At 48.8% G+C, this 12874-nt stretch overlaps 1 protein-coding gene across 1 annotated transcript in view; it reads right to left on the reverse strand.

Moving 5' to 3' along the window:
- Positions 1–159: 159 nt before the first annotated feature.
- The window catches only part of MRPS18A (mitochondrial ribosomal protein S18A), a 30847-nt gene continuing 18132 nt past the window's right edge, over positions 160–12874 (reverse strand). The window contains exons 5-6 of the mRNA XM_030557193.1: positions 11632–11698; positions 160–861 (exon numbers count right to left, since the gene is read on the reverse strand). Of these exons, the coding sequence (XP_030413053.1) occupies positions 717–861; positions 11632–11698 (212 nt within the window). The 3' untranslated portion in view covers positions 160–716. The remainder of the gene's footprint in view (positions 862–11631; positions 11699–12874) is intronic.

Here is a 12874-nt window from a genome sequence, read left to right on the forward strand (position 1 = left end):
GCCAGCTGTGTTGTATGAATGGTACAGGAACAGAGCTACAGGACAGACAATGCAGTACAAGCCCTGACCGCACACTGTTCTATGCAGCAGCTGCAACCTTGCCAAGTTTGACAACTCTCAGCAAGTTTACATGGAAGGAGAAGAAAACAGACCAAGTCATTAAGAGTGTCAATGTGTTTTGTATTTGTCAGGCACAAGAGTTACAGGGAGCCAGTAAGTAATCCTAACAGGCATATAGTGAGACACAATCATCATGCCAAATGCCTGCCAGCCACTGTCATGTGTTTTCTGCCTCAAACTAAGGTCATTACAGACTACAAAAGTATTCCACTTGTGTGATTAACACAATTTCCATCACTCCTGATGAGGTAGTAGGGAGCAGAGAACTTTTCTTCAGAGTCAAAGGTTCTACGGCTTGGGCCAGTGACAGATCAGATCTGAGAGGTATTCTCCTTCTAAAGCTTCCTGCTGCAAAAACCCTCTTGGGTCGTCATGAACCAATGATCCGATCCTTTCCTGCTTTTAAAATATAGTCAAATGTCAGCCCTTGTTCTACTTGCACAGGAAGGCAATGATTACGAATCCTGCATGCCCCAGAGAAGCAGATGGTTGCTTGCTCACTGGAGACAATGCAGAATGCTAAAAGGAGAGATGCTTGGAATCAGGGTGTTGCCTGAAGAGCTGTGACCCATTCGTTATGCAAGTTCCACTGTGCCTCAGTGATTTAAATAAACAGGCCTCTGCCCATAGTTGATGTTATTCATCAGCAAGGGATGTCCAACACGAAAGGGGATTCTGCACCACTTAGGGCCCCTCTTCCAGATAGGCTTAGCAGATCTGACTGACCAGCGGGTAAGATACCTGTAAAAACAGAAGCAGAAAAGCACCTCAAATTTGAGACCGATAATCGAGAAAAGGCTTTGGCTAAAGCTGGGGTGACCACTGCCTCCTTTTTAATATAGAGGCAAGGACTATGAACACCAGAGAGCCCAGTAAGTAAAGCTCCCCATTGGATCAGGAAGGATCACTGAAAGGGAGCACTGCATCCTGGGACTCATAGGCTGTACCTCTGTATAGAAGACAATGGAAACTGCCATGAGCTCCATTCTGTGTAAATGAGGTGCAGGCTCTTGGCAAATTGTCCATCTGATCCTGTTTGGCTAAGTTTGAGCATCCAGTTCCTTTAGTATCAAAAACCAACTCTAAATTCATCCCCCCCTGTTCCATCTCATTGGGAAGACACCAACTCCATAGCCAGCCTGAATAAGGCAGGCCCAACTCAGCTGAAAGTCTCCAAAGGTGTCAGTCTGTTTTCATTAGGTAGGCAGCTATTTCTCCTGGGATTCTGGCCAATTAATTTATACACATACATTTGCTGTGATGTGCCTGTATAACTGTTCCAACTTGCTGGTGCAGGAAACCAGACCTTGCAATGCAAAAAGCGCTGGGAGTGGAATTACAACTGCAAATATATCGCAAGAGCAACTCCTAGCGATTTAACAGACTAAACTGAATTTTTACAATTTGAACTTTACATCTTATACACAAGATGGAATTTCATGCCCAGTGTCAGCTAGCAGGGATCTAATTCAATGTCTGGGAGGCCTGGAATTTTGTTGCCCTTCAAATTTTTCGCTACTAGTAGGGAGGGAACAGAAGTCCTTGAAGAAATATGTTTTGTCAGGTATGATCTGAAGCAAAACTCTGATGTAAACCATTCTTGGACAAATTACAATTTGGAACAGACGGGTAAGCTTTTTGCCCTACAATGTTGTTTGCTGCTCTCCGCTGAGTAATCATGTGATCTCAGTGTGACTCCAATCTGTTTCTCTTCTCCCCCCCCCCCCCAAAAAAAAAAAAAGTTTTGTTGCCTCTTATTTGCATCATGTGTGAATTTATATGTTAAGTGCTTTGGGCAGAGGCCATGTGCAACTTATATGTATAGCAAGGCATTTACTACATGCTTGGGAACTGTAAAATAAATCTCTCAATGCTGGGTGGTTATGGACTACATGAAAATAGCACACATTTTGCCAGCACTTTTCTTCCTCAAGGTTCCCAAAGAACTTTACAAACAAATTGTGTTTAAAGATCTCTGCTACTGAAACAAAGTTGCCTCTCAGCTGCTTTACAGGCAAATAAGGAGATTTAGGCTTTTGGTGGAGGCGCTTACAACTAGAGCAGACATGAACATGTACAGAGGAGACAACAAGGGAGTGAGAATGGAAGGGAGAGTTGCACATCATAGAATCAACTCACTTGTTCTCATTTGCATATACTGGATTAGTCCCTTTCTATGGTTAATCTTATACTGGTGCATTAGTGGAGCCTTTAGGACAGGAAGTCAAGGAGACTCCCATATTCAGTTGAAAATGCAGGCAGGATTTAGAGCTACCAAAAGCAATTACCAATTTGGAATTTGGCCAGAAACTGGGTTAAAGCTGTTTCTTTTGGGAGAAGTTCTACAGGATCTTTAATGAGCACAAAGGGACAGGTCCTTATTTTTACATTTCATCTGAACTGCAGCCATCCACCTACAGTAAGCTCTGATGAAGTGGAACTTAAGTTATCGGGAAAGAGGAGGAAAATCCAAAATTGTTTCAATGCATCACAATGTGCCAAGTGCAGTTTTGATCACGTGACCATCCACTTACGGGAAAGAGCTCCCGTGATAACAAATGATCTCACTAGAAGAGGGAAGCATAGTTAATGTTGGAGATATACATCAATGCTGTGTGCACGTTTAGACAGCCGGTGGCTTTAAGAAATCCCTGTTTTCACGTGGGCGCTGGAAGCGCACATCCCAAATGGGCATAGGAAAAAAGGATTTAGTAATGGCCTGATTTTAGAGCTTTTGTTATTTCTCCTTTGAGCAGGTCTAATCCAGCCCTTTGGCTTCCTTTGAGGACAGCAGGCTGGGGCTTTTCACTGTTAGCTGAAACAGACATTTGGACGCTCTCCCTTCTTGGAGCATAGTTTGCTTTTACTGTTTCTAAAGCTTGCTTTGTCCAAAACTCAATTTTGACCTATTTTGCTTGCTGCTTTTTACTCTGATGATCCTGCAATGGCAAAAAGCAAGCAATGCCCTGAGGCCCCTGAGCAGCCACTTTGCCGCAAAGCACCTTTCCTACTCTCTGCCTAACCCCCTGTTCCCACTCTTTGATGCTATAATGCACTCATTTTCGATCAGGTAGGAACACAGAGGGGAAAGGCCATGGAACCTGTCCAGCACCTGGAGTTTTCAGGCTAATTCTGGTTTCTGAGCACAGTGCTTGGTTTGATAATTTGTGCATCCCATTCCACTCAAGTTTTCTTATTTCCCATTACCACTGTATGCAAGCACTAGGGTCCATTGTAGGGAGAGTCTTTGCTTTCCCCTACACTCCACATGATTGCATTTTCTTAACCACATCAGTGCTGCCAGGGCAAAGCTTAGAGCCTGACATGACTTGGAGTGTGGATGGACAAAGCATTCTGCATTCTCAGAGTAGTCACAAACTTTTAGCCACACGAGTGCCAAAGGGGGCCACGACTACCAGTCCTGGGGAAAGAGGTTTGGGAGAGGTGTGTGCGGGTAGCCCCACGTCACAATCACCACTATGTAACAATGTGTGGTGGGACTGAGCAGCATGCAAAGCTAGTTTCCACCCTGTTGGGTGTCTGGCAAGAATGAGAAAACAGCTGCAGTTGGTAACCTGTGGTCTTTGGAGAACCCTGGGCCATCCCAAATTGCGATGGCACAGGGAAGTCGGGTTCCAGGGTTCAGTCTGTGAGCGGGACAAGCCTACAAGTTCCGTTATCCAGACACTGCTGCTTAACACTAAGGAGTGGGCTAGGGTGAGGGAAATGACTTGCACATGGGGCAGCTGCGGCCCTGTGTGCAGCTCAAGCAGGAGCCATCCCGGTGCAGCTCAAGGCTGAACTTCTGAACCCTGACTGAACTTTTTCAATCTGGCGCTTGTTTGGATTAAGAGCAGAGGGCTTGAGCCTGTGCAGGAAACACTCTATCAAAGTGCTGGCAGGGCTGCCTCCTCCTTGCCACGTCCCCTTCCCAGGATGTCTCTTAGCTTCCACTCACCTGAGGCTGCTCTGGTTCTTTGTTGTTGAACTCATAGTCTACGCAGAACATAGGGAACAAGGCTACAAGCTTTCAATGCAGGTGAGAAGCCACATGCCATGTAAGTTAAGTGCTGATAACAATAAGAAGCTGGAGTCAGCTTCCAGATTGTGGAAAGGGGTGTCTGCAGGAGACACACTAATCCCAGCTAACACTTCCTTCTAGGAGCTTAGCAGCCAGTTGCTACTAAGTAATCTGCTTTTTACATGACACAGGGCAATTTCTCCTTTCTCCAAGAGACAAAGAAGGACTAAGACTAGGGAAGAATAAGATGGGAGCTATCTGCACCCAATACTCTGACTCCAAACCTTATAATGCCTCCTTCTGGCAGGAAGGTGGAAATGGAGTAGTTGTGAGCTCTCCAAATCCAGCTCTTCTACCCCATAATCCACAGCATCTCCCACTGACAGAGAGCAGGCCCTGAGAAGCTATGACCTACAGTCACAACTGTAATCCCCATACTAGTTTATGGAAGGGATGATTTCATGGAGTTTTGCTTTAACCAATATTTAGGTCCCGACCTAATGAGCAGCCAGTACAACTTCCACATAAAAGTGACTCCAGACTCTGCCTCTGGAATGGCCATTGAGGTCAGAACAGCAATCTCCCACACTTGGCCTCTAACAATTTATATACTGGAAAGGAAGCAGCCAAATTAGTGAGGTTTCTAATCTTGAAAGCAGGGAGGGAGGTTTGATCTGAAGCTGCTCATGACAGCTTCCCAGACTGTTCTGGTGTGTGTGGCCTGCACACATGGCTCTGGAATTTCTGAATGCAGACTGCAGTTGCACATGGTACTGGAAAAGCCTTACAAAAATCTCACTCTTTCGAGCTGGCTGTTAAAAAATGTTGCTGCAACATGTAACTGCTCAGCACATGCCAGGTGAAAGCATAACAAAGGCATAACTAGGTATAATGTGATGAAATTAAGAAAAGAAAAATGCAGGCTGAAGATCAGGGAACAATCCCTGACAGTGACGGATCATCTCCTTAGTCTGTGGAATCATCTCAAGGAGGCGGCAGAAGCCCTAAACTGGGCAAAGCACTAGAAAGTGCCCTGTAGGGAACAATTCTGCATTGCCAGGAGATGGAGCTGAAGGCTTTTCTACAAACATGATTCTATGGGCAGAGGCATCACTCCAACATGCGATGAAGCGGGGCAAAGGGCACAACAGCTAACACACCCTGTTACACTCTGGCCACCAAAACGTGGATACCCGACAACAGTATTGCTACAATGGGCCCTCAGCTGGTAAAGCAGCTAACAGATGGCATTAACAAGCTATTACTGTCAAGAAGCTACCAAACAGGAAGCAAAGAGGATATGAGAAATACAGAGAGAGGTCTCTCACCTGGCCAGTATCCGGACAACAGGGAGGAGATCACGGCCACAGAGTGCTGCTTGGACCCGGACCTTCTCTCTCTGCCTCAGCTGTTAACCATAAGCTATCACAGCCTGAGTAGGTATCTCACACACTTGCACTAGACCTGCTTCTACCACTGTCACTTCTCAAACACCTCCTTAGTGTTAAAGCACAGTGGGCTCTCCCAATCCTGAATGCAGACTCCTTCTTATGCAGAGTAGTGTGTGTAACTGAAAACAAACTAGGGTGTGCAGGTCACCATCTCCCAGTGATCCAATCCTCAGTGCTTGCTCTGCCACACACAATGTGGGCAGCAAGAATGGGAACAGTTAGTGCCATCACCGCCACATTACTAGGAGCACCTTGAGCGGGCAAAGGGGATGCTGCAAGTGACCTGATGGAAAGAGGAGCTCAGATCAGGGAGGGACTCTTATCACGCTTCAGGGAAAGGACTGGTGAGGAGAGGTTCACACATCAGGTAACATAATGGGACCACTTCACAGTCAAGAGGAAACAGGGCTTTTGTTTCCCTGAAGAACAACAGATATGTGAGACACGGCACCATGTACGTGCAGGGAGCATACTTGTGAAACATTTTATGGAGGGACAAAAGGGACAGGGCAAGCTAGGTGGCTGGGTGCTAAACACACAAGTTATAATCACTGGGCCAAGAGGCCACCGGCTGGGCAGCAACTCCCATTACCTTACAACAGAGGTCATCTTGCTTGACTGAATTCCTTACAATGGCACTTGGCAAGCACCACTGGAGCCGTCACCCAGATGAGATCAGAAGGCAGACCCTGTGCTAAGAAACAGGGTCACTTCAATTGACAGGGCAAGTGGAATTTGGGCACAGCATGTTGGGAGACATAATATCCTTTCTGAGATGACCTTAAGCAGAAGAAAATTTCAGGGGCTGCTGCTGTGCAGTCCCCAAAGTTAGTTTGTGAGAAGCCAGAGTCTGACAACTGCCCAATAAGCTGTCCTTTGCTCGTTGCCTCAGGAACCATTCAGCCCATCCCAAGAGCTGGTCTTCCACTCCATCTCAGCCAGTAAGGAAGGAAGAAGCTGCAAATGCCTTAAGAACAAAGACTATCTGTTGGGAACATTTGTGCAGATGGCTTTTCATGGGAAAGTCCTCTGATGAACAGCCCTTTGAGAGGCTCTGGCCAGGGCTTCAGTGTAGAAGCTCACTTCAGGGGAGGGAGGAGAAACAAGGGAGCTTTGCATTGGTCTGGTCTGCAGAAACCTCCAGCTGATGCTGCTCTGAGCAGCACTGATGGGACTCTGGAAGGAACCATGCGTTAAACTTCCTCTGCTTCCCTTGAATGAAGCCATTTGCCTGATTCCTGCCAGTCGCACATTGAAGCTTAAGTTCAACTCTTGGAAATAGGATTTAGAGTCTCAGTCCAACCTTTAGCAAAGACGCTGGGCTGTGACTCCTACTCAGGAAGCAGAAAGGTCCATGGGGATGGAATGAAACCACTTGTTATACTGATCAGCAAGGTTGCCTGGTTTTTGACTTAGTAGACCTACCCGTGGCAGGTCATTACCAACAGTGAATCTCTTCTGACCCTAGGGAGGGTGTATGGGAATCTAACACCAACCTTGTCATCTCAGGCAGCAGTCCTGAGCCTGTCACTCCAGTAGCCAATGACAGCACTTACTCAGTCTAAGCCTCAAGATGACCCACACTGGCTGTTTGAGAAGCGGTTCAAAGCACCGAACACCTTCACATCCAGCTCAAGGTAACATTTCCCCTCCTCATACATGAGCCCAGGTCATCCTCTCTGACACCCTCTTATGGAGCTCTCTGGTGGCCATGTCCAGAGCTAGACAGTCTCTTCCCAGCTCTCTCAAAAAGAGACAGTGGGACAGAGGTGGCCAACCTGAGTCTGAGAAGGAGCCAGAATTTACCAATGTGCATTGCCAAAGAGCCACAGTAATATATCAGCAGCCCCGCATCAGCTCCCCCGTCCCTCCCAATCAGCTGTTTTGTGGCGTGCAGGAGGCTCTGGGGGAGGAGTGAGGGCACAGCAGACGCAGGGGAGGGGGCGGGAAGGGTTGGAGTAGGAGCAGGGCCTGTGGCAGAGCCAGGAGTTGACCACTGAGCACCCCCCAGCACATTGGAAAGTTAGTGCCTGTAGTTCCAGCCCCGGAGTCGGTGCCTATACAAGGAGCCGCATATTAACTTCCAGAACCACAGGTTGGCCATCCCTGCAGTGGGATGTTTCTACAGCTAGGGCAAAGAGCCACACAGGACAAGAGGTGGCTGAATGGGCTGCTTATCTTTCTGCACAGGGGAGCGAGGAAAGGAATTTCAGGAGCAGAGGAGGGTGAGCATATATAACTGCAGATAAGATAATAACACAGAGACACTGTCCCTCAGCTTGGAGCAAACCTCTAACCCAGGGATCGGCAACCTTTGGCACGCGGCCCATCAGGGAAATCCGCTGGCAGACCGAGACGGTTTGTTTACCTGCAGCGTCTGCAGTTTCAGCCGATCGCAGCTCTCACTGGCCGTGGTTCACCGTTCCAGGCCAATGGGGGCCATGGGAAGCGGCAGCCAGCACATCCCTCAGCCTGCGCCATTTCCCGCAGCCCCCATTGGCCTGGAATGGTGAACTGTGGCCAGTGGGAGCTGTGATCGGCCGAACCTGTGGACGCTGCAGGTAGACAAACCATCCTGGCACACCAGCGCATTTCCCTGATGGGCCGCATGCCAAAGGTTCCTGATCCCTGCTCTAACCGCCACCTGGAGACGAGACTTTACTCTTCACAGAACCACAAAGCTCTCCATCCCTATCGTCCTGCCTCCTGTTCAGGAGATTCAGAGAAGGAACTACCATGTGAAAAGAAGAGGCCAATGCAAGTTCCTGAGACAGAGATGTGTGGTACAGGGGCAGGGGGGTGAGGGGAAACAACCTGCAACAGGGCAACTATGTGGTGGGAAGGGGATGAGAATCAGAGAGCTTGACATTGCTAGGCATCTGAGCAAGCTGCTCTTCTCCCAAAGTGTGCAGCTCTGGTAACCCCCAGAAACCACATCACTCCTCACCTCCCTTCCTCTTGGCTTTACTTCCTCATATCTTCCACGTCCCACCCACCTGCCATCTTCCTTCAGCTAAAGACCAGAAAGACACTCTACAGAGCTCATGAAGTGATGCCCCTTTAGCCAGAGAGAGAGGTCACTGCAGAGTAATGCAAGGCGCTTTGCCTTCCTGCCTGTCCCATGTACTGCTAAGAGGCCAACCAGGCCCAGCTGATAGCATTTCAATAGCAGAGTCAATATGCTGCAGCAGTGACAGGCAGGGAGAATGTTGTTTTTAACACTGTTCACACAGTAGTGTGGGGGGAGAGAGACACAGCCAGCACTACAGGAAGAGCTAGTTGAGTTCAGTGGCTACCTAGGCTGGTTTTAAGATCCCTGGAACTTGTTCACTTGTCTCCCTCGCCTTGGAAGAAGAACTGCAGGGCTTTAATAAATGGACAGAGAAGTTGTCTGGTGTCACTGCAGCTCCTGTTGGGGTCTCTGTAGAAACTTTTTGCAAGGACACCCCTCAGCGAATCCCCATGGATGTCTCCAAGGCTATAGCAGCAATGCCAAAGGGAACTAAGGATCTCATTCAAGTAGGGAGGTACCTGGAGAGGCCAGGAGGCTGTGCTAGCAAGGACCAGAGCACTCAACTCAGCAGTCCTCTCAGGGGAAGAGGGGAGTAGGGGCTACTGCTCTAGGGGAACTGATAAATACACCACTGAGCTGTGTGAGACAGTGTTGGCTGGGACAGGCCAGACCCTTCTGCTCTGCCTCTCACTGCACAGCCCCCCTCCACCCAGTCTCAGTCCCCTCTCAAAGCACAACTGACCCCTCCCCCCAGGCTGGCACTTTGAAACCCAATCGGCTCAAAGGCAGCAAAGTGACAAGTCAGCTGACCTGAGGGGTCCTAATGTTATACCTCAAAGGCTTTGTGGGGAAACTGGTAAAGGCTCCTCAACTCTCACTGCACTGAATGGAGGTGGCTGAGTTTACTCAAAGGTCCCAGGCACCTAACTCACTATGGACAGGATCTTAGGTCCCCCATCGCCACAGGATCTGAGCACAACCCACATACTTGTGGATATTTGAGGAACTTCACAGACGGGGGGAAATCAAGGCAGAGAAATTAAATGAGTTGTCCAAAGTCAGGCAGGGAGTCCATGCTTGAGCCTGGAACTAAACCCAGGTCTCCCAAGTCCCAGGCCAGTGTCTTAACCACAAGCCCATCTTTTGACACTGCTGTGTACCATGAAGGGAAAGGGAGGTGGCCATTTGGGCAGGAGGAAGGAAGCGGTTAAAGTCTTTTCCCCTGTGCAGCGCTGGCTGCTGTTCCAGAGAGTGATGTGGGAGGCACAGGTGGAGGTAGGCACATAGCCAAAGCTCTCACAGCGCTGCAGCAGCCGAGATATGGCAAGACTCCAAAAATGCAGAGCTTTTTACCTCCAGCAGTTAGAAGAGACAATATTCTAAGAAGCATTCCTGAAATGCCCTCATTGCAGTCCCCCAGCTCCTAGCCTGCCTCCCTCAGCTTCATCCTCATCTTCCCCAATCTCCAGCCTGATCGCTCAACCCCAATCCTGCCTCCTTCACAAACTGCCAGCTCTTCTCAACTCCCTGCCTGCCCCAGCTCTCCCTGCCTTCCCTTCCCTAACTCAATCCCAGCCCCAGCTCTGATACCTTTCTCCTCCCACTGCAGAGCGAGGCGACAGTGATCCAGTAGGGAGCACTCAGATACCAAGTCCCAAGCTTAGTTCTCAGGGGTGCTGTGCTGCCAGATGTATATGGAGGTACCCATTTGAAGAGCCCACAGCATAATTAGTAGAAGTCAGGGTGCTAGCCCTGGAGCCTTGGTTGAAATTGCTGCACTTTATCTCAGATGTGCTAGATATGCACAATTAATAAATAATCTCAAAGAGGTTTAAGATATGGAAATGTGAGGTATTTCAGAGCCCAATATCTGAGGGCCATATCCTATACAGTCTTCCACTGTGGAGACCCTGACTGCACACAATCTGATCCCTGCTGACAGCACAGCGTGGGTATGTCTACACAGCAATTAGACACCCGCAGCTGGCCCGTGCCAGCTGACTCAGGCTCGTGGGACTTGGGCTGCGAGGCTGTTTAATTGCGGTATAGACATATGGGCTTGGGCTGCAGCCCGAGCTCTGGGACCCTCCCACCTCGCAGGGTCTTAGCGCCGGGCTCCAGCCCAAGCCTGAATGTCTACACTGCAATGAAACAGCCCCTTAGCCCAAGTCAGCTGTCATGGGCCAGCTGGAGTTTTTTAACTGCAGTATAGGCACACCTCCAGTGGCCTGGCAAACCCCAAAGAGCTGCCCACCAAGTCTCAGCTAGAAAGCCAGGCCCAAATCCCAGGAGTCTCAAGCCACCCTGAGATTTGGAGTCTAAACTCTCCCAGCAACAGGCCCATGGCCTCTGGTAACCCCACAACTCTCTAATGAAGGTTCATAAACTGCTTTGACATCTCCATGGAAACAGAGTGTGAGGTCATAAACGGGATTAGCACCTCCCAACAGTGAGGGAGGCACAGAGGGTTTTCAGTTCTCCCATCAAAGGCCAGGGGGCTGCACAGCGGGGGGTGGGGGTGGGGGGGGATAGTGAGGGGGGAGGAAAGAGAGCTTGTTACACAGGAAGGGCAAGCTGAGGGTGAAGGGCAAACTACAGGCAAAAGGGGAAAACGGGAAAAGGACAAAGAGTGCAGCATGCCTGTAAGAAGCTCCTTTTGCCTGTCCTCTGCCACCCACTGCTATTGCTCACCATGGGCTTCTCTGCATCCTGTCTAGCTGAGAGATTTGTACCAGCAGTCCTCACTGCAGTATCCTCCCTGCACTATTGCCAATTAGGGGGAAGCCGGTTTGAGGGAAGGAGAATATATCTCATGTGTACAGCAGTTTCTCAACTCTGTGTGGAGGTTTGGATCAGGTATGGTTAGTTGTGGAGCACCTTGAAGTATTGGCAGGCTAGAGCATAGTGACAGAGCCTCACTCATTATAGGTCCTGAATCCAGGCTGACTTCACTGCCTTAGGCTTGTTTGGAGGCAGAAATGCCCTCCCATCTCCAGTCCCCTTAAAGGCAAGAAAAAACTGTTCACCTGTTGAGCTTGGGTTTCTTGGAAACATGCCCTTCAGGAAGCAGCGGCCTGTGGTTTGGCAGCAAACCTGAAATGGGAAAGGAAAGATTTGAATTTTTGCATTGTTCCCTTGCTAATAGCTACAGTTATACCACTCTGAGATGCCATTACAACTCATAAGCTAAGCAGCCTGGTCAGTATTTGGATAGGAGATCGCTAGAGAGAGCCCAAGGGGCTATAATGGAAGGGGCATTCTTCCCACCGAGTCAGTACTGAACCAATATCCTAATACAGGCAGGGGCACAGTGCTGCTAGAGGTGCTGTATTTGAAATGAAACATATAACTGAAGAGCTGACCACTTATGCTCACTAAATATCCCCCGGTGCTGTTTATCAGAGTGAGGGCACCGACATCTAGCCAAATTCTAGCTGAAGGATTACAGTCTGCCTCTTTGAATTCTCTCTGCATTTTAATTTGAATATAGCATGGGAGAGCAGGCATAATGGCTAGAGCAAGGAAACATTTAGGGCACCTGGGATCCATTCCTGATTGACACCTTGCTCTGTGACCTTGGGCAAGTCACTTCCCCATCTCCGTACATTAATTTGAAATCCTCAGATGAGTGGGGCTATATGCCAAACATTACATTCACTTCCTGTCCTGAACACTTGTGGCATGCTATTATGCATAAATTGTTGCTTTGTTCCATGTCAGAGATCACTGAGACATGAAGGAACAGTTACTTACTGGATGCCTCTGACTACATGTTCAGTTCCCTTGGAATTCAAAGCCCACAGTAGCTGAGAACTCCTAAGAGCAGACTCGGAGGGGCAGCTGTGGGACCCACGCTGGCTACATCATCTCAAAGAACCACAATAACTGCAGGGTAAATAACCACTCTCTTTTCAAGAACGTGTCAATGTGGAGCCCACTGCAGGCAAGAAGTATCTCCTATGGATAGTCGAAATAAAATATATATACGTATAGCATTTCATCAGTAGATTTCACAGTGCTTTACGAAAGGGCTTTTCCTCATTTACAGAAGAGGGAACTGAAGCACAGAGAGGTGACACAACTTGCCCAAGGTCACCCAGCATGCCAGTGGGAACAGAACCCAGGCTTCCTGAATCCTACTTTGTTACTGTATTGACTAGGCAACACTGCCTCCATGGAATTCCACCTGCAACGATTGGAGTGCTGCTCTCCTGAACGTGGCATCTGACCTAGCAGCTAAGTCCAAGGCACAGCACTTGACAAAAGTCA

This window comes from Gopherus evgoodei, chromosome 3 (assembly GCF_007399415.2).
Source record: "Gopherus evgoodei ecotype Sinaloan lineage chromosome 3, rGopEvg1_v1.p, whole genome shotgun sequence".
Lineage (NCBI taxonomy): Eukaryota > Metazoa > Chordata > Testudines > Testudinidae > Gopherus > Gopherus evgoodei.